The 22,568-nt window shown below is 43.2% G+C and overlaps 1 protein-coding gene across 1 annotated transcript in view; it reads right to left on the bottom strand.

The window, feature by feature from the left end:
- Nucleotides 1-18,740, bottom strand: part of LOC146822866 (uncharacterized) — a 159,184-nt gene extending 140,444 nt beyond the window's left edge. Inside the window, exons 1-2 of the mRNA XM_085606320.1 lie at nucleotides 18,407-18,740; nucleotides 14,277-14,491 (exon numbers count right to left, since the gene is read on the bottom strand). Coding sequence (XP_085462446.1) covers nucleotides 14,277-14,491; nucleotides 18,407-18,740 — 549 coding nt within the window. The remainder of the gene's footprint in view (nucleotides 1-14,276; nucleotides 14,492-18,406) is intronic.
- Nucleotides 18,741-22,568: the final 3,828 nt, after the last annotated feature.

The following is a 22,568-nucleotide window of genomic DNA, read 5'->3' as shown; positions in this document are numbered from 1 at the left end:
CCCCCGGTCCTGGTCAACTTGTTCCCTTTGGCCTGGACCTCCACCCTGTGATCATTCTGATCTCCCAATGTCCCTGGTACTCCTTTTACTCCTCAAACTGGTCCTGGTACTAAAGGACTTCTTTGCCCTGATCTTCCTGGTCCCCTTAGTCCTTTGTTTCCTGGTCCTCATAGAACTTTTCCTTCTGACTTCTGACTCTGGCTGCATGTGTCCCTGGTCTCAGCTGCCTGGCACTCCTGGACAGGGCCATGCTATTCTTGTTTTTCATAGTCCTTATCCTTCTTAAGATTCTGTGCCCATTGTCCCTTATCCTCTTGGTCCTGTTCCTTTTAGTTTGGGTTCTCCTAGACCTAGTTTTCCTGGACCTCACCCACCTGCTATCTTAGTCTTGGTCTCCTTGGACCTGGTTGTCCTGGTCCTTCTTGTCCAGTTGTGCTTGTTATCACACATTTTTCCTTTGGGCCATCATGGCCCAGTCAAGTTTCCTCAGTCTTGGCCCATCTGGCCCTGTTTCTTTGTGGTCCTTTTGGTCCTCATCACCTCGTCCTGGCTCTCCTTACCGTCAACCTCCAAATCCAGGTACTACAGGTCCTAGTCCATGTTGCTTCTCATGTTCTTCCACTCTTAGTCTTTGTCCTCCTGGTTTGGGTTGTCCTTGTTCTCCTGGGTTGTCCTTGTTCTCCTGGATCTGTTCCTTGTCCAATTAGTCCTACAGGTACTGCAGCTATTGACCCATGCCCTCTTGAGCGTCGGTGTGAGCGTGGCAGTGGCGCTGTTCGGAGCCTTGTTCAGCTGGTGGACGACGCGGGAGACAGGAGAACTACAATTCCCATGATCCTTGAGTGCGTCCCCGTTACGTGCAGGAAGGAGGAGTAAATGGTATTTATCCTGCAGTAGCGGTGAACGCGAGGCAGATTATTCGAGCCGTGTTGTTCTGGATCATTTGGCTGTCACCCAAAGGAGTTCCCAAGTTTGGTATCGGGTAAGGGTGCACTTTGCACCGATTTTTACAGCATTCTTCAAATCAGACAATTATTGTTCATGTTGTTCTTCCTAGAACAATCCTAGACGAAGCCGCCCGGTTAGCTGAGTTGCTGCCTAGCATCTTGAACTAGGGTTAACAGTGGGATACTGCCGAGGTTGCAGTGGTTCCACAATTCAGGTTTATTTTGGTTCGGTGGTCTGTGTGGCTTTCATGCGCTGCAGTTATTTTAGTAATGACAATTGAATTACGATACATTTGTGAAGTAACAAACAATACTGGTGGTCGCTTATTTATTTGGTTACAATTGGGGAATGAACTAGTAACGTGTTTGGATATCATTCATGGCAATGAAGATTCAAGAGGTCTATGATGCTAATAGCCCTATATGACATTATTGTGCGAATTAGGGAAAAGGGATCCGTGCTATATGTACGTGCTTCTAGATATTTGAGAAGGTGCTTACTCATTCATGTGTACAACTGTTTTTTCTAACAGGGATCTTGAGACCTGTGAGTTAAGGTTCATACCCTGTGAGGTGGGACACATGATACTTTTAGGTGGGTATGCAAACAAAAAGGTTCATAATTATGAAGAAACCATATAGAAAGGCTCTATACATAAAAATATATCTCCTTACCTCATTTCAGATTTATCCTTCCTTCCCCTCTCTCCTTCACCAATGAGATATCGCAAACACCTGCTTAAAGGTTATGCCTATAACTAACTTGAAGTATTTTAGGTGGAGTTATTTTTCCTTTACAGGTAATGATAATATAGTGAGTGATATATATATTGATATGCCAAGAGGAGTTACCGTGAGTGATAGCCATTTGTTTATTTCTTCAAGGTCTCCCTCCCTGCTGTACCTTCCCTGTCCTTCCCTCGCTTGATCACCTTAATCTTCTGTGTTTTTATAGCATCTCAGAATTGAGGCGGTCGAGAGGTGGACCAAATAAGCATCAAACCATCTCTGAGTATATATTGTTCAAATGAACGCTAACGCCTCCTGAGTCACTTTGGTCGTAGTCCTCCTCCTGGCCACCACTGTCCATTCCAGTTGGTCTTCTAGATGCTGGTTGGCCTTCTTACCTCAGATACTCCTCACCATGGTCCTTCTAGTTGTAATGTTTGTTCTGCCCCATTTGGTAATCCGTGCCCTGGTCCCCAGAACTTCATGACCTTCTTAGCCCTGTTTTGGTCCTTCTCATGACAATTTTAGTTTATCTAGTCCTCATGCTCTAGTCCTCTGGGTGCCGTAGATACTACCCAACTCGGTCTTCTTAATCCCTGTAATGCTTATCCTAGTATCCTGTCCTGATCTTCTTAGTTCTCTTCAGTCTGGTCCTGATCCTCCTGACCCTCGTCCTCCTTGCCTGCTTGGCTCGGCAAAACCTTGTCCTGCCACAGATCATTCCAGTCTTTCCTAGTTCTGATGTTCCTTGAGCTCTGGTTCATGCTAGTCTAAGAACTTCCTGACCCTGTTCTTCCAGGTTTGACTGGTTGTCATTCCCATGTACTCCTGCCCCTAGGCATTTGGATCTTTTTCTCCTGTTTCACAGACTCCCAGTCCTGGTCCTTTTCATCCTACTCACCCTAATTCTCGTCCATCAGTCCTCTTGGTACAACTCCCCTGGTTTATCTAGTCCTTTTGTTTGTCTGTTCTTAATCCTTCTGATACTGGTCACCTTGGCTCGTGTAGTCCTGGTCTTAGTTTTGGTACTGCTTTGTCTGGCCTTCATGTATCAGGTCTTCTGATGCAAGTTTCACTAGCCTTGCTTTCCCTGGTCCTCCTAGTCTCCAGTCCTCCTACCCCATCCTGGCCCATCCTACTGCTACTAGTCCTCTTGGTCTCCTGGTTTGCCTATTCTACCTTGTTCTTGTCCATCTGACCATGGGCCCCTCTGTCTTGGTCCTCCTAGTAATTGTCTTGTTGAATCTGGTCTTCCTCATCCCTCTGGCACTGGTCTGCCTAGTTTCTATGGATCATCCTGGTTCATGCAGTTCTTGTCACCATGGTTTAGGACCCCCCTGAGTCTGACACTCCTGGAACTTCTGATCCTGGTCCCATTGGACCTAGACTTTCTTGTCCTTTATAACTCACTGGTCAATCTAATCTAAGGTCTTCAGATCCTGATGGCCCTATTCCTTTTGGACTGTGGTCTTGCTGGTCCTGGTCCTTTTACTTCTAGCCCTGTGGTCCTTCTTGATCTTATGTCTGTGGTATTCGTCAGCCTGTCACTGGTCCTTCTCTCCATTGGTCTCCTGGTCCTCTTTGGTCTGCTTACTTGGTCTGCTGCTCCTGGCCCTGGTTGCCCGCATACCTCTGGTCCTGGTTAGTGTGCACAGGCCCTCATAGCCCTTCTGGCCGTTATGGTCCAAAGCCTTCTGTTCCTTCTACCTCTGGTCCTTCTGTTCCTTTGAGCTCTCATCCACTGGGTCAAGTTCCCCCATTCCACATTCTCCTGGCCCTCCTGATCCTGGTACCCAGTGCTTTTTTACACTATCTTGTTCATGGATGCTCTGGCATTGATAATCCTGGTCCTCATAGATTAGATTTCCCAGGGCCTGTTGTTTCTTATCCTGGTCCTTGTGGCCTTGGTCGTCCTAGCACTCCCAGTGGTCCACCTCTTGGCCACTATTGTCCTACTTTTCATACTCCTACTCCTACTGCTTCTTACTTCAGTGTCCCCTCCACAATTACTTTAGTCAGGTACAGCCTCCAAACCTTCCAGATTTTCTTTCCTGAGGTAAGCACGTCAAATACATAAATGAAGGCCCATTAGAGACAGGACCTTGCCCTCTTAAAACACAGCTTAACATGTTAAAAATCAAAACTACCATTCCTAAGATGCATTGTGCAGGTGACTAAAATATCTGTGTGGCTGAAGGAGCCGCTCAAAACATGGAACCAATAAGCATCAATGCCCTAAATCTATTCTGCTGGGTGAATAGTATGAAAAAGTGTGTTTATTCACAGGCAGAAAAGTAAACTCCTCCTGACAATTACCCAGATGCATTACTTACTTTTCTTCTTTCATTTCCACATTCCACTGAAGCCCCATTACAGTGTCTCACACAATTTACCTCCTGCAAGTACCCCAAGGCACTGTGCTCCCAAACACCAATTACCTACAGTACATGTCCCTCCATCTGTTTGCTGCTGCTTGTTCACTGCTGCTGCGTTATCAGATTTGAAATACTAAGCATGCAGAATCCTCCTTAAACAGAAGCCTAAAGCTAGCTCAAGGCCTTCCATAAAAGCCCAAAAAGATTTCAGCCCTCATAAACCATTAAAAGGAGCATCATGAACATAAAAAACCCAATGCATTCTCCTGAGGGAATAAAACATTTATGTAGCATGCTTTAAAACCATACTCAGTATTCCTTGATGGCAGCCAAATATTCACTGACTGTAGCACAAAATATCTGTGTGCCATATCCTAAAGCTTCTGTTTGATTTCTACCTGTCTTATTTGCATATTAAAAGAACATAAATGATTTTATTCAAAATTGATTTAAATGTTTTTCCATCAGTAGACAGCTTAGCTTAATTAATGCACTTACCTTTTTAAAAATTATTGTACATTTGTACACGCACTTACTTTCAAATGCTTCACACAAGTTGCATTCCTATTATAAGATGGCCACCAAACTAACATTGCCTAAAGTCCCTTTTTTCTTTCTGGACTGCTAAATTAAGACCTTCTTCACACTTTTTATCTGGCCGATGGTCATATTGTACATCTTCTCTACTATTTGATCTATGACTGGCTAAACAGCAGAGATGATGTACTATCTTGCTGGCAGTTAGGTAAATAGCTGAGATTTTATTAAGCATACACTTCCGTATATTAAATGCAGTGGGCTACTGGGAGGAATAGGCCTTTACTCGGAAGGATAAAGAAACTGGCGAGACCTTCACAGAGTCCTGTCTTTGACACTATCCGGTTATGATACAATTGCATACACTGTGCAGCGCGTCCAAATGAGCAGCATCTCCCCTTTATCCCAAAATTAGTGATTACAAGAATATGATGTGCACACACTATAAGCACCCGCTGCTCAAGAGTGTGCCATATGGGCACAGTCTAGAAGAACACATATAGTGGTGCAACAACAGAGAATAATGATACAAGGAAGTCCAAATCAAAATGAAGACGGTTCCATATCTCCTTTATTTTGCTTTCACGAGAGTCATGCAAATCCGAATTTTCAACAAAAACAAAGTTAACGCGTTTCATTCACCCACCGTGAACTTCTTTAGGGCGTTTCTGCCATTAAACAATTCTCGAGAATGAAGGAATTTCTAAATGAGTGCGGGTCCCTGTTATGTTTTGAACCCCTGATCCTTTGTATTTCAGGCCAGGCTGCCCCCGTAGTTGACACCTCAATCCATGTTCTGATCTTTGATTTATTCTTTCATTTATTAATTGATACTATGGTGTGTTGAGTTCTGTAATTTCAGATTGAAAAGTAATTAAACATGTTTTTAGTATATGTGGGATTAAAGTTCTTCACAACCCAATACTTTGTGGTACGAAATTATGTCTGTTCTGTGGGGCATAACTGGAGGTTAACGAATTCTGGAATGACTGAAGGCTTTTACACGAATGTTTGACTGTGTGATACAGAGATTCCAAGGGGAAGTTTTTTTACTTGAAAGTCTGGCTAGGTGTCCTGTCCCCTTGGAGGTGGGACCCCTCTCTTCTTGGTTCAGTGTTAGTGTACATCAACTTGGAAAAGATGCCGTAGACTTGAATGTTAATGTAGATGGTCAGAGGAAGCAGTAGTTTTCTTGAGTTTGGGTATGATACATGGATGTCAGTACAACAAAATGTATGGGGTAGCGGAAATTACATCACATGATCTTTGACATCATAGGATTGACCTCTGTTTACTTTCTCTTCCTGCTGCTGCGTTCATGCCTCCTGGGACCAGGGTATAGCAAGAGCAATTCCTAAGGCACCGGAAGGCTTTCCAGGGGTAGCAGTTGCTGAACTTGACTACTGCTAATTAGTATCTATAGTGTCATACTGTTGTGCTTCAGTTTCTTTCATCAGTCCTATCGCTGCATGGTTTCTAGATGCTCTTCAGGAGTATCAGAAGGTAATCTGTGGTGATGGCGAGCACAGCATTACTGTCACAGTATAGACTCAAAACTTCAAAAATAACACTTCTAAAAAAAGACTTCAAAATTATTAGTTCTAACAATAAATATTTCAACAAAAGACCACTTCTCAACTTGTTTGGTCCCAAAATATATCGAAGTAAGGACAGCGTGAAAGGAGTGAAGGATTAAGTATTAGGGGTTAAGGACAGAAGGTGTAAGATATATGCAGAGCTATTGGAATTATGTGATTATTCAACATTTTCCGCATAATTATGGATTTGAGGCTTTTGCCACGTAATCAATAATCTGCTGCATAATTTGTATAGTTTAAGATTTAAAAAATGTATAGCTTATCCAAATAATGATAGCCCAACAACTTATGAAAATTGTATTTTAACAACAGTCGGTCCAAATTTGACTCCAATAACACTGGCAAAGATTATAGATGCTCTCAAGAGATGTGCTAATGGGAAGACTCCGGGTCCTGATGGGGTACCCATAGATATGTTCAAATCAGAAATAAATTTTTGGGCCCCAGTCTTATTAAGAGTTTGTAAAGCCTCAGCAGGTGGTTTCTTGCCCGCAACCTGGACACAAAGTGTTATCGTATCAATAATCAAGAAGGGAGATAGGGAGATGTTATCATCCCATATCCCTTCTTAATTCAACCTCAAAATTGATGGGCAGGGTTCTTTTGGAAAGACTAGAAAGTTGGGCGAATGACAATTCAGTTCTCACAGAATCTCAATTTGGTTTCAGAAGACAGAGAGCAACAATAGAGCAATGTATAAATCTCCACCTGATTATTAGTAAATATACACTCCCTAAAAAAGGTCATCTGCATCTATGTTTTGTAGATTTAACAAGTGCATTCGACCTGGTTAACCATATAAAATTGTGGCAGACTTTGGATAAGATGGGCGACCCCAATGAGATTATTATTTATTTATCACAACTATATAGCCATTTATCTGCCAGACTACGATATGGGTCTAATGGTGAGTGCACCCCCCACTTTAGAGTAACACATGGGATTAGGCAAGGATGTGTTCTTGCCCCGCTATTGTCCTCCTTCTAATTTAATGGAGTCGACCAATTTCTACAAGTGGTGAATGTCGATGCCCCCAAAGTTGGCAAACGCATAACCCCTGTATTATTGTATACGGACGATGCGGTTTTGTTATCTAGAACCGCAAATGGGCTCCATAGCCCCATTAACTGCCTGGCATGAGATTTGGAGCAAAAGTGGAACTAGATTCACTCAGAATATTATAACCGATTGTCTGGGCCTTGAATACAATAATAAAACCCCATGGCTGATATATATTTACAAACTTCTAAAAGAGATTGATAAGAATTTTGATATCAATTATTCTGTGCAAATTTTATACTGTAGTAAAAAGGAATTGAAAATGGGTCTTATAGGGGCTAGGGAATTTTCTAGGGAGACTAGTGAGAGTCTAAAACTGACAATCAAGGAATAGAGTGAGGGACTACGAGAGATAGGTATACAACGATATCTGTTTTGGGTACCAAATTTCTGACATGTATTTTATTTTACTAGATTAAGATTGGGTACCCTTCACTTTTTAATAGTTTTTCCCAACATGGGCTAATGGAAACAAAAACTACCATGTTGCCCCCATGATGGAAAGTCAAAACAGTCAACCTTACACTTTATTCTCTTCTGTAATTTTTATAAGGACATAAGGAAAATTAATTAAGCCCCTTTTTTCATAGTGGAAAATTATATTTTTATAAAGCAGCCTTTAACTTAATCCACAGCTTGGAAAATGAGAGTGTATGTTATGCTGTGGTTTCATATGTACAACTAGCGATTAAAAGAAGGAAGGCAAATTCACATATTGAGGACTTACAATATGAAACTATATAAGACATATATCTATAGGATGATCATAATATTGTCACGCCCTATATTACTTCCGGACTGGTTTAAAAAAATCATATGCTGCTATTCATATGCACTTTATTGCTCATTTGCTATGGAAACCATACTACTATAAAGTTGCTATTTTCTATGCACTTTACTGCTTAGTTTGTGGTAGAAAACTATATCCTTATAAAGCTGTTTTTAATATTTCGAAGTTTGGAAAATTAGAGAATAACATATGCTGTGGTCCCTCCTGTGAAATTAGTGATTAAAAGAAGGAAGCCAAAACATATTTTGAGGCCTTACCACATGAAATTAAAACATGTTATATATTTACAGGATGATTATAATTTTGCTGCGTCCTATCTTATTCTTGGACCGACTGCTACCTACATGCACATCTCCGCTTATTTTTATCGCATCTTACTGAAATTGTATTATAAATTTTGAATTATTTTTAATCTGTCAATTTTAAATTGTGATATCGAAAACTGTTGTATTTGCTCGATATATATTTTTTAGATAGCTTTTATGGTTGTGTTTTAACCGAATAAAGCGGAATTGAATTGAATAGAGCTTATTCATATCAAAGGTTACTAAAATTGCTGCGAAATGTGTTGCTGCATAGTGAAAGGTCCCCACAAAGTACTGCATAAAGGGTATAGGGTTAAACGTTTGGAGATTCGAGGTCGAGGGTATGTGGTACAGGAGTTAGGGAACATTCTATATGGTTAAGTGTATAGGTTTAATTTATAAGGTTATGGTTAAGGGTAAAGGGTAAACAATATAGGGTTAAGGATTTGGGCTATGGGGTTAAAGGTAAAGGCTTAGTCCCATATGACTGCATTTGTTTAGTGTCACCATTGGAAATGTGTTTAATTTAAGGTGCGTCATTGATTGTTACCATAATTTTTAGTCTGTCTGGTCAAAAAAAATCAAAATGTTGTTTTTCACAGAAGCACTAAAAGCAATAATTTCAATTGAATAGACTATAATTTTTAAGACATGCATTTAGAAGTGTTCGATGATACAGATAGTAATACATTTGATTTAACAATGTACAAAATTCCTTCGAGGATCACGACGACTAATGCTTATATGATTGTCCTGAAGTCATATTCTTCAAGAAATTGATTGACTCTGCAGAGCAAGGATAGGAGTACAAAAACATTCTGTGACTTCTCTGTACTGTTGGTTGTGATGCTCAGCTTTGGGTCTATATGGAACTCTACAGATTTAGTTGACAAATGAAGCTCAGTGTCTTTGCAGAGAGTAAAGCCTGAGCAAGCTTGCTTGCTTGATGTGGCTTGAACTTCAAAAGTGCTGTCAAAAGTCTTGGATAGTGGAGAGGAAGTCATTAGGCATCCAATGTCGCAGCTCTAAAAAACTTCAAAATTATTTTGGTATCGTCCGCATACTGATGGATTGATGGACCTTATCTGTCACGGGTAACTCAAAATTCCTGGCTTGTCCATGGTAGCATGATAGCTTGGCACAAGAAGCAAGCCTCCATCAAAGAAACTGCATGTAATACATGTGCAACAACTAAACAAAACAAGTATTGTTAAAGCAAATAGATCTCGCCAATGCGAGAGCTATTGGCTGTGAAAATGTGTTTTAGGCATGTTGTACACCAGCGTGGCTGCTGCTTAGTATGGCTAAATGTTAGTGGGGTAAAGGAGAGCGGCATAGAGTGGAGTTTCATAGAGTGCATGGTGTAGAGTTGAAAAGAGTGGCGTAGAGTGCACTGACGTAGAGTTCAATGGTGTAAAGTTAAGTCGCGTGCAGTGGCATAGAGTGGATTGGTTTTGAATAAAGTGGTGTAGAGTTCAGTGACGTAGAGTAAAGTGGTATAGAGTGCAGTGGTGTAGAGAAGTGTTGTGCAGAGTATATTGCAGTGGTGTAGAGTGTGTGGCGTAGACCAGATTTTTTCAGAGTTAAGTGAAGTGGCGTAGAGTGGAGTTGTGCAAGGTAGAGTGCAGTGGCGTAAAGTAGAGTGTTGTAGAGAGCAGTTGCGTGGAGTGCTGTAGAGCAGCTTAGTGTTAAGTGATATACAATGCAGTGGCATGGAGTTCAGTGGTGCAGAATAGATTAAAGTGGTGTGAAGTAATGCACAGTGTAGTGGCATAGAGTGTAATGGGGTAGAGAGCAGTAGAGTAACACGTAGAGTTGAGCGGTGCAGAGTAGCGTATAGTGGCGTAGCAAGCACTGGAGTAGAATGCAGTGATGCAGAGTAGAATGCAGTGGCATAGAGTGCACTGGTGCAGAGTAGAGTGGTGCAGAGTAGAAAAGAGTGGTGAATAGTGCAGTGATGTAGAGTGCAATGGTGTAGAGTGGCGTAGCTAGCAGTGGCATAGCATGCAGGGGCATTGAGTGCAACGGGGTAGACTGCATTGGTTTTGAGTAAAGTAGTGTGGAGTTCAGTGATGTAGAGTGGTGTAGAGTGCAGTGGTGTAGACAAGAGTCGTGCAGAGTATATTGCAGTGGTGTAGAGTGCAGTGACGTACATCAGATTGGTTCAGAATAGAGTGAAGTGGTGCAGAGTGTAGTAGTGCAGGGTAGAATGCAGCAGCGTAGAGTAGTGCAGAGTGCAGTGGTATGGTTGCAGAGATGTAGAATAGATTAGAGTGGATGGAGTGATGCAGAGTGTAGTGGCACAGAGTGTAGCGAGAAGAGTGCAGTAGCATGACGTAGAGTTAAGTGGTGCAGTGTAGCATACAGCGGCATAGTGTGCACTGGTGTAGAGTGCAGAGGCGCAGAGGAGAGTGCAGTGGTGTAGAGTAGAGGGTTGTAAAGTAGAGTAGTGCACAGTGGTGCAGTGTAGAGTGCAGTGGCATAGCATACAGTGGTGTAGAGTGTTGCATGCAGAGCAGAGTATAGTGGCATAGTGTGCTGTTGTGCAGAGTAGTTGGCATAGAATGCAGTAGTGCAGAGTGCATTGGTCTTGAGTAAAGTGGTGTTGAGTGCAGTGGTTTAGGGTAGAGTGGCGTAAAGTGCAGTGGTGTAGAGTGGAGTGGCATACAGTGGAGTAGAGTGGTGTAGAGTATAGTGGCAACAAAAACAGTGGCAAAGAGTGGATCAGAGTAGAGTGAAGTGGCTTAGAGTGGAGTGGTGCAGGGTAGAGTGGAGTGGTGCAGGGTAGAGTGCAATGGCATAGAGTAGTGGCAGAGAGCACAGCGGTGTAGATTAGAGTGGTACTGAGTAGAGTAGAGTGGCGTAGAGTGCAGTGGCATAGATTTGGAGTGGCGCAGAGTGGAGTATAGTGTAGTGGCATAGAGTAGATTGCTTCAGAGTAGAGTGAAGTGGGTTAGAGTGGAGTGGGGAGAGGGGAGTGGTGCAAGGAAGAGTTCAGTGGCATAGAGTAGTGACATAGAGTGCATGGCGTAATATGCAATTGTATAGAGTGCAGTGTTGCAGAACAGAGTGCAGTGGCATAGCTAACCCTCTGGCTGCCCATGGCAGTGTCTGCATTTGCCACCACCCTGCAGCGGCTGCAGTGAAATGCGGGTGGGAGCTGGCAAGGGCGGCAAACGGATTGAGGAGTGGGGAGGGTGCTTGTTATTGCTGCCTGAGACGGCAGGTAAGAGCAGGAGGAGGCGGCCGGCCCCAAAACTCATGCCGCTTGGGGCAGACTGCCCCCCCAGGCTACGCCACTGATAGAGTGGAGTGGCATAGGGTTGGAGTGGTGCAGAGTAGAGTAGAGAGGCTTTGAGTGCAGTGGTGCACAGTAGATTAGAGTGGCATACAGTGTAGTGGTGTAGAGTGCATTGGCGTAGAGTGCACTGGCATAGCGTGCAGTAGTGTGGTGTATAGTAGATTGGTGCAGAGTCGAGGGGTGCAGATTTCAGTGGCAGAGAAAGCAGTGTTGCATAGTAGAGTGCTGTAGAGTGCAGTGGTGTGGAGTAGAATGGTGGAGTGCAGTGGTGTAGAGTGCAGTGACATTGAGTGTTGCAGAGTAGACTATAGTGGCATACATTAGCATACAGAGCAGTGGTGTAGAGTTTATTGGTTTTGAGAAAAAAGTGTTTTAGAATGCATTAGCATTGAGTGCAGTGGTGTAGAGCGCAGCGGCATAGAATAGATTGGAGTGGAGTGGTGCAGGGTAGATTGCAGTGGAGTAGATTGAAATGGCGCAGAGTGGAATAGAGTGGCATGGAGTGGACTGTTTCAGAATAGAGTGCAGTGTCGTAGAGTCCAGGGGTGCAGAGTAGATTAGAGTGGCTTAGAGAAGATTGGTGTAAAGTGCACTGATATAGAGTACAAAGTTGTAGAGTGCAGTGGTGTATAGTGCAGTAGCGTAAAGTGTTGCAGAGAAGAGTATAGTGACGTAGATTCCAATGGTGCAGAGTAGATTGGTGTAGAATGCAGTAGTTTAGAGTGCATTAGTTTTGAATAAAGAGGTGTAGAGTGCATTGGTGTAGAGTGCAGTGATGCATAGTAGAGTGCAGTGGCGCAGAGTAGAGTGGTGCTGAATGCAGTGGCGCTAAATGCAGTGTCGTAGAGTAGATTTTTTCACAGTACAGTGGTGCACAGTAAGGTACATTGGCATAGAGTGCAGAGTAGATTAGAGTGGTGTTGCGTGAATTGGCATGCAGTGAATTGGCAGGAAGTGGAGTGCTACAGAGTAGAGTGCATTCGCGTCGAGTGTAGTGGCATAGAGTGCAGTGTTGCAGAGCAGAGTGCCACAGAGTGGAATGGTACAGAGTGGAGTGATGTAGTGTGCAGTGACGAAGAGTCAGTGAGGCATAGTAGAGTAGTGTGGGATAGAGTGCATTGGCATAGAGTAGAGTGATGTAGAGTAGATAGGCATACAGTGAAGTGGTGTACAGTGGAGTGGTACAGAGTAGAGCGCAGTGTGGAATGGCGTGGAGTGGAGTGGCATAGTGTGGAGTGGTGCAGAGTAGACCGCAGTGGTGTGGGTGGTGCAGAATAGAGTGGAGTGGGGTAAAGTGAAGTATGCATGGTGTAGTAGCATATTGCCATTACAGACAACACAATTTCTATTGAAATGACCATTACAATTGAATGTATAAAAATACACAGTGCACAAACGATAATGTAGGAAATATCATCACCTAGTGTATTGATTTGTTTTGATGGGATTAAGATATTTGTTTCTACTTCAATTCAGAATTACCCAAAAATATGCTTCATGTGTGCTTTTTTAATTCTGATATATTCTGAACATGGGAACGCCTCCCTCAAGTACATCCCTGGTAGCAAACATGATTGTCACATAAATCCGCTCATTTTGCACTCATAAAAAGCTCAGTGGAAGACAGAGCCTGGCATTTGACCTCTGTCTATGAATGCACAGCAAATATGACAAGATAAGAACAAGATTTAAAGGCCTGTTTACAGAAATCCAGCACTGGTGGAAGAATACAGTAAATAGGGTTTGGGTAATGGAGGGGACGAACTCAAGCTGGACAGCCTAAATCAAATAGAGCCAGCAGGTAGAAAGCAAGCAAATGTGAGTTACAAACCACAAAGCCAATGGTAAGCAAAGGGTGGAATGCATTCCCAGGGAAGGTTTGCGAATGTCCCCAAGATGCTGACCTAAAAACTATACAGTTTAGATTCAAAGAACCAAATTGTACGAAAATAAATTAGTTAAAAATGATAAAAGAAAAAAAGTAAATGTACTCAAATTGAAGAAAATCGGGAGTTGTGATCAAATGATACAGCAACAAAGTTTCATTTAAAAAACAAGAGGAACTCAAAACGGCAATATTAGTCTGTGAGGTGCAGCATACTGGGAGCCAAACATCTGTTGTGGCTGGCCAGTGACTGACAGGAGCTTTGTTAAAGCTGATGGTATGACTGACAAAGAAACTGCAAATATCCACACTCTATGCAGCTTTTCATCCACTTGAATGAGTAACAGCAGCTTGCATATGTAAGGCATTATAGATCTATTATGACCCCTGGACTGCGACGATTATATCAAATGAATAGTGGGGAAGGTCTGATCATGAAATCCGAGGCAACAAACCTCAGTATGGACTAGTTAGGAAACTTATGGGTCAAAACTGGTTTAAATAGGGGATATAAAACTATGGGGCAGATTTACAAGCCCCTTGCGCCACTTTTGCGTCACTTTTCCCATGTTAAAAGTGACGCGCAAGGGGCTTGTAAATCTGCCCCTATGTTTTTTCCTACTGCTAGTCAGCGGCTTGAGTTACAATCTGTTTAAAGCAACCTTTAGCAACTGACAAAACACAATAAAAAATTACACACGCGTTGTCTTAGTCTGCATCATGTACAATAATGCTATGTAAGAGACGTACCTGAGATAACTCTGCGGAGAGAACACTGCTCTCATACTCAAGTAAAGAGTCGCCATTGGGCAAGTCTTGAAGGGCGCTAACGAGGGAACTGAGCTCTTCCTCAGGGGTGATTATCAACAGCTCCTGGGTGTAAACATTCTCCTCCGATTTACTGATTTCACCAAAAGTCATACACTTTTGACTTTCGTCTTCTTTGAATTCAAATTTCTGAAACACTTAAAAAAAAATATACAACATGTCAATTCTCGTAGATAGCTTTTTAAAAATAATTTTATTAAGGTTTTCAAGTACAAACAAAATGGAAGAAAGCAAAACAAGTACAACATAACAATACAAAATGAATCATAGCTTACTGCTGTAGGCCCCATTCATTTTGACAAACAGTATAAAAATTATAGGACACAGGGTTTACCAATTTACAGTGGCATGGATATTTGTGTGAGTGAAGGCTGGTGTACATCGCTACTTGAACAGGGGCCATAGATTGAAATATGGAACCATTGTCTACAGTACAAATGTGTAAAAGGTAAAAACCAGTATGGGGGAGAGGAGAGAGAGAAGGTGAAGAAATAGGGGCATATTGGAAGAGAAAGAAATGAGAGAGCGAAAAGGGAGATAAAGAAAGAGAGAACGAAAGAGAAGAGGAGAATAACATTTTGTTCAATTTTTAACCGGGAGGGAGTATTTTTCGGTGCTTCTGAGAACCAAAGGAAGCCTTGTCCGGCCAGAAAGGATGTTTGGAATCTGCAAACGTCTGCTAGATTTACCCACCTACACTTCTGGGAGGTCTTAATTTTTTTAAGAGCAATTCTTCTGTTTTTTGAGGACCAAGTACAGTTGGAGGTGAGACTATTTAGTTGAAGAAGACGGTAGAAAGGGGGGCGGGGACATACCTAGTAAAACATTTATAAGTGGTAAAATCATCCTTTTAGTTGTCTCGAGTCTACCCCACCAGGTCATACATTTTGGAGTCCAGTTCCATAAGAGGCCCTTAAATGTATCAATGGGTTTGTTTTCATTATAACTAATGGAGTCCTTGAGATTCTTTCTAAACCAGAATCTTAAGTATTTGATTCTGGTATTTTCCCTTTCTAGGCCAGTTTTTTTTATTACAGAGTATTGCAAAGATTATTAAACGGAAGTAATCTAATTTGTTTTTGGAAGTGTAGCCCGACACGTTTTGTCAAATTCTTCTACTGTGTGTAAGATTGCTGGTACAGCTTCATTAGATCTCTCAGAAACAATTAAAATGTCGCCTGCTTAAACTGCATATTTTTGTAGGTCAGATTTAAAAAAGATCACCTTTATTTTGTTGTTTCCTCTTATTGCAGTGAGGAGGGTTTCAATAGACAAGTGGTAAGACGGGACGCCCTTGCCTTGTACCCTGTTGTATAGCAACGGAGTCTAATAGGTTGCCATTGATTCTTGCAGCCGGTTTGTCATAGAGAGCTAGAGCCATCTGTGTGAAATGCTAGCCTACTTCAAAGCAGCTCGGCTGCCTTAGATGAAGCCTGTTTGGGGTGGGTAGATGACTGATCTATGACAAGGTTGAAATCTATTGTCCAGGATTTCTGTGTAAATTTTGCAGTCTGCATTGACAAAAGACTTCAGACTGAAGTATTTTGTTCTGTGGGGTCTTTCCTTTCTTTTGGGATGACAATGATAGTTAAAAACAGGCTGTGCCAGTTACTGCTCCTAAACATATAGATTTTTAAGAAGGTGTAATAAGATGTCATGCTTTGATAAAAGGAGGCTGGGAAGTCTCCTGTGTCCGACGTTGTGCCAGCTTTGAGTGACAGAATAGCTTTCTTTATTTCCTGAATGCTAATTGACTTATTTAGTTCCTCCCTAGCTTCAGTACTTACTTTGGGTATTGCAGATTTTTTTAAGCTAGTCTAAGTCATCATTGTATGTGGAGAAATTACTCTTTGAGTAAAGTGCGTAGTAGATTTTTCAAATCCTAACCTAATTTCTTGCACCTTAGAGGATGTGTTCTGTGAACTTTAATGCCTCAGATTCTGTTGTTTGATTTACTTTGCTTTAGTTTCCCTGGTTTATTTTAGCCACAGATCATAAGGTCTTCACCTCTTGTAATGAGGAACTGGGCCCATAATTTTGTTATATCTCATTTTAGAGACTCAAGTTTACCTAGGGTGTATTTATTTTCGTTTTGGATTCATCTTTTGCCAGGGATCTAACCTCGTTTTCTAAACTATCAAGGTTCAACCTGTCAGCTTTATTTGTCTTAGCCATTAAATTGAATGTTGTACAATTTATGTAATCTTTAAGGGCATCCCAGAAGATTTTGACCTTTGCATCGGTTTCTTTCAAGGAATTCGTAAATAGATTTCCCGATCCACTCAATGAGTGTTTTGTCCATAGTAAATACGTTACTCGCTCTCTTTATTTTGTTGTTTTCCTCTGGTTCTGTTAAGTTGTATAGGACTGTGACACAAGCATGGTCTGAAATGAGGATAGGTTCGAGGGTAGGTTCTTAGGCCTTGCAAGTATATGATTTGCTCCATCCATTTAAAAATTACCAATTCTAGAGACAAAGTGAGGGGGTTTAGAAAAAAAGGTGAATTCCTTCCCCGTTAGGCTAGCAAGTCTCCAGATGCCATTTAGCTATGAGTGTTGCAGAGGTTTAGAAGCTGCTTGTGTGACTGGTTAGGTCTAAAATATATTTATTTTGATTGTCTTCCTGTTAAGTCATCGCAGTGAAGGTTCAAGTTACCACCAAAGATAATATATGAATCCGGGGGTACTCCAGATTTTTGTACAATTGGGTCCAGAATTTAGCCTTATTATTATTATTATTACTTAGCTTATAAAGCACCTGGTTACTCTAACCGGAGTGTCCCCGTGCAAGAACACCAACAGATCCCTGACAACTGACCCAAGCTAGCAGCCTAACTATGCCACTGACTACCAGACCGTCAAAGAGACACTACTTTCGTCCTCCGTGCGAGTGTCGAAAAAGCCAGGTTTTTAATTTTGTCCTGAACAGAGTTTCTGATACACACATCCGTAGATCCAAAGGCAGATCATTCCATGCCTTAGCCGCCAGGAAGCCAAAGGATCTCCCTCCCGCTCGAGCCTTACGTACCATGGGCACAGTCAATTTGGCTGTGCCCAACGATCTCAGGTTTCGAGCAGGTCGATATGCAGTAAGAAGAGGCAGCATAAATCTCGGCCCCTTTTGATTAAGGATCCTATGTCCAAAGCATAGGGCCTTAAAAGTAACTCTGGCCTGTATAGGGAGCCAATCAAGTTTCATCAAGGCTTCCCCCACTGATGCCCGCCTGGAAATATTCAGAATCAGCCGAGCTGCTGCATTCTGAACCTTCTGTAAGATATTCAAATTTCTGGCGGTCACCCCTAGATACAGTATGTTACAGTAGTCAAGGCGCGAAGTAACAAGGGCCTGTACAATGGTTCATTTTGCATCAAGTGGAAGTAGGTCCAAGATTTTTCGTAGCATTTTAAGAATGCCAAAGCAGGCTCCAGCTACCGCGGATATCTGCTCTGAAAAGGACAGATTGTCATCAAACCACCCCCCCAAATTTGTGACGTCGCTTTCGGGACCAGAGTAAGTCCCAGTTCCTCCGGCCACCTTCACTGAGGTCAGAGTGAGGGCTGTTTACCAATTACCAACACCTCAGTCTTCCCCGCATTCAACTGACGACAACTGTGCTTCATCCAATCAGCAAGCGCTCCCAAACAGATCTTAACCTCTTCTGAGCCCATGACGAGATAGTCTCGTCATGGAGCACGGTCGCGCTGTGCCCATGACGAGACTATCTCGTCATGAAACCCGCCCACTAAGGGAACGCCCGGCACAGGAGGGGGTAAGGGCGTGGCACCGAAGGGGTTAAAATCAGATGCCATTCCCGATTGCTTTTGCTCTAGAGTAACAATCAACTGAGTGTCATCGGCATATGACACCAGTTTTACCCCATGCCTTAATACAATATCTGCCAGGGGACGCATGTAGATATTAAATAGGGTTGGGCTAAGGGCCGAACCCTGCGGCACCCCTAGTGACAGAGGGCAGATTCTAGATTTAAAAGGATGTTGTATGACCTGGAATGATCTGTTCTGCAGGAAAGTTTTCAACCACTCCCAAATACCGCCGCTGATCCCAGCTTCCATCAGCCTCTCCAATAACAGGCTGTGGAAGATCGTGTCAAACGCAGCGCTCAAATCAAGTAGGATCATTGCAGCTCTCCTTCCTTCATTGACTGCGGTTCTCAACGCTTCCGCAACCAGGAGCAGGGCCCATTCAGTACTATGAAGTGGCCTAAAGGTGTTGTGGAGCACCCGGCTTTCTTCCAAGAACATGGACATTTGGCGGTTAAGAAGTTTCTCCACAATGTTTGCAACGAAGGGGAGCAGAGAGATAGGTCTCAAATTTTCTGGAAGGGTGGGGTCTAACAAAGGCTTCTTCAGCAAAGGTACCACCATAGCGTGTTTCCAATTGCTGGGTACCTGCCCCAAGCTGAAGGACATATTCAGTAATGCGGTGAAAACCGGAGCAATAGCCTCCTTCCCTAATGGCAAACATTTAGGGGGAACTGGGTCCAAAGGGGACCCTGATTTAACCACGTCTATCAATTGCAGGATCTCACTTTCCATAGGAGGGTGAAAGACAAACCTATCCTCGATCCCATGATCCACTGCGGCAGGAACAAAATTCCTACTGCTTTCCGGAAAGGTGGCTTAAATTGTATCTATCTTGCCAAGAAAGAGGTCCACGACCTTATTGCAATGATCTGTAGACGCAGGGAGTGCTGCTGTCACACGTTCTAGAGAGGATAGTTGTTTGACTACCTGAAAGATGTTCTTAGTGGAATTTTTCGCTAACTCAATCTGATCCATATAGAATTCCCTGCGCACTCTCCTAATTTGTAAGTGATAAAACTTCAAGGCTGTTAGGTAGATCTGCCTATTTTCCTCCAGGTAGTTCTTCCTCCACTGGCGTTCAAGGCGTATGCATCCCGTTTTCAGCTGCGCTAACTCTTCTGAAAACCATTTCGCAGATGCAATCATACGAGTGCTTTTGCATGGTTTCAGTGGAATCAAGGATTCCACAGCATCCTTGATCCAAAGGTAGACTAAGTCCTCTGCTATCTCCATTTCGGCCCCAAAATCAGGGGTGCTTGAGACCAGTTTCTCCTCAAAGATATCCTGGGTTAAAGCACCCCATTTCCGCACCATTCTGAGCTCAGACTGCTTTCCCTTCTTACAGAGAACCTTTCTAGGAAACATAATCCTGGAAGGGAGATTATAATGGTCGGACCAAACTATTGGGGCTGGAAGCAGAGCTACAATTAGTAAAGATATTGTCCAGCGTGTGACCCCTATTATGCGTAGGAGTTTGGACCAATTGGTTCAGACCCAGCGCCAAAAGTCCTTGGGTCAGCTCTGCAGATTCTTTACTTCCTTAATTTTCAAAAATAAAATTCAGATCACCCAAAAGGATGAAGTTGGGGTAGCGTATTGCGTAGGGGGGCAGGGATTCCAAGAGTTCATCAATAAAAGCTCTAGGCAGACCCAGGGGTCTGTAGATGAGAAGACCTACAATGGATCTAACACTGGTGATACTCAAGTTAAAAAAAGCTGCTTCACAGCTGGCCATCGGCAGTTTAACCACTTTTAACCCCTCTGCCCGGATCTATCCACCCGAAGAATAACTTAACCTTCAGGTAATGCATCCAATATATCCAGGGCAGACAGCTCATTAAGCCAGGTCTCGACCAAAAATAGCCAGCCAGTTTTTGGTCCATGAGTAGGTCAAATATTTCAGAACAGTGTTTACTTAGTGATCTACAATTTAGGGAGAGGTAGAGTAAGGGGGTATTAACAGCTCTCACTGCTTCCCCACTTTACATTACTTCCATTACCGGTGTAAACAAAAAAAGCCACAGTTCCTGCAGTCTCCTCACCAGCCCTTAACCGCTATAGAATGAAAACAATCAGTGTCTACCAAGCCTCTAAATGCCATCAGTTACTCTGAAGAATAACCCCCAATATACTTGTCGGATGAACCAGGGGTCCTGGCCCCAGGCGCCGTCCAAGCGCGGAGGGGCTTGCCTTTGGCGCGCCTTTGGCTCGCCATGGGCTCACCCGCTTGAGCATGCGCATATATAGTGTGTGCACAGGCAAGACTAGAACGCTCCAGCTGCACCACACTCTGTGCTGGAAGTAGGAGTGCTGGGATGAAAAGCGGAAATGCCGGGGGATACTTTGCAGCGCTCTCCGCGCAATCGGCACAAGCCGCGGCAGAACAGGGCGAGAGTACCCCCGGTGAGATCGGGAGCTAACTCACTACTCAAAGTAAGCAACACCTCCCTCTTCCCCCTACTATGCGTGGCACATAAAAATAGTGTGAGTGAATATTTAAAAGCAAGCAAGCAATAAAAGTTAAAAAGAATGCATGAACAATAATAAAACACCCGTAGGCTAATCACAGCGTTAGCGAGGCAGCTCCAAGGACTGAGTCCTGTCCGCTGCACGCCCGCTTGAGCATGCGCATATATAGTGTGCACGCTGGCAAGACTAGAACGCTCCAGCTGCACCACACTTTGCGCCGGAAGTAGGAGTGCCGTGATGGAAAGCGGAAATGCCGGGGGATACTTCGCAGCGCCCTCCGCTCAATCGGCACAAGCAGGGGCGGAACAGGGCGAGATTACCCCCGGTGAGATCGGGTGCTAGCTCACAACTCAAAGTAAGCAACCCCTCCCTCTTTCCCCTACTATGCGTGGCACATAAAAACAGTGCGAGTGAATATTTAAAAGCAAACAAGCAATAAAACAATTAAAAAGAATGCATCAACAATAATTAAACACCCGTAGGCTAATGACAGCGTTAGCGAGGCAGCGCCAAGGACTGACTAATGTCCTCCATTGGGGCATAAATGTTCACAGTGTTCAGTCTTATTCTGTTAGGATTTTTAGGCCAGAGTTACTAGCTATCAGGGTAATTAGACCATGGTTCTTTTTCTGGGCTGGAAGGCAAACAAAGTTGTTAAACCATCTGTTGCGCACTTGCATTGCCTCGCTGTCACCTATCCTTTTTTCTTGCAGGAATATTATGTCTACCTTCAATTTGTGACAATAATCTAAAGTTTTCTGGCTTTTCTCTTGGTAATTTAGGGCTTTAGTGTTCAGCTGTAGCATCCTGATATCAGGCATTACTTGGTGCAAGGACTGGTATGAAAGTTGTCTTTGCTTTACGGGCAAGTCTTTTCTGTGCCAATTACACCGTGAAACCCAACAGGGGTGTCCTCTGTCGCCCCGAATATTTACACTGGCCAATTGCAGTGCTATTGCACTGCACTCTGAAACCCTTTTTGCCTACTCAAAACAAAAATCTTTCAACCTAAATATTGGCAAAGTGTTGGAGGGCTGAAGAGCATTGGTTAGTTTCAGGAGAGACCTTCCCTTGGTCGCTGATGGGCAGGGCAGCACTCATTAAGATGGCAGTTTTGCCAAGGTGCCTGTACAACCTGCAAGGTACATTGTACAAGATTCCCAAAAGGTATTTTGTTGAACTAGATAGTCTAATAGTGGATCTACTATAGGCTGCTAAAAGAAAACGGATTGGGTTACCCATGCTGAAACAGACATGGGATCGGGGAAGAATTGAGCTTCCCAATGTAGAACTTTGGGCACGACTCACAGAACTAACTTAAGATAAAATCCTAAACTTACTACTTTTGGTATTCACAGAAGGCATTTAGTAGTAGTAAAGTTAGGATTCTGTCTTAAGTTTGACTTAAGACAAACTTAAGACAGACTTAAGACAAATTTAAGACAGACTTAAGACAGACTTATTTAGCAGCACACCTCCAACATGTGGTTCACTGGCCGGACGGGAGAACAAATGGGAGAAGAGGCTGCTGGAGGGTTCTCATGAACACCTTACACTGACTGAACTGCTTACGTGTGGCACCCTGATACCGGCACATTTCCCATATTTGATAAGACATGTGGGACGGGTGAGGGAACGAGTGGTCACAAAGATATTACGCTACGCGCCTTACGCATGGGCAGTAAAACCGTTTGCAAAAATAGGGGAGGTCATGTCTGTACAGAAATGGAAAGATGGAGGATGCGAGGTGCTCGGAGATTTACACCTTGGCGGACAATTTTTCATGCGAGACGACGCTGCAGATTCATTTGCGTTGGGCACAGGCCGATATTTACAGTATGCAAAGATATCGGCAACAGCGCGTGAAATATGGCAGTGTTTTTCATAGGAGCCTTTGCCCTCATGGATGCTAACAACTAT

Source organism: Triturus cristatus, chromosome 5_2 (assembly GCF_964204655.1).
Source record: "Triturus cristatus chromosome 5_2, aTriCri1.1, whole genome shotgun sequence".
Lineage (NCBI taxonomy): Eukaryota > Metazoa > Chordata > Amphibia > Caudata > Salamandridae > Triturus > Triturus cristatus.
Note: the sequence above shows the minus strand (reverse complement) of the source record. Positions and strands in the feature narration are given on the sequence as shown.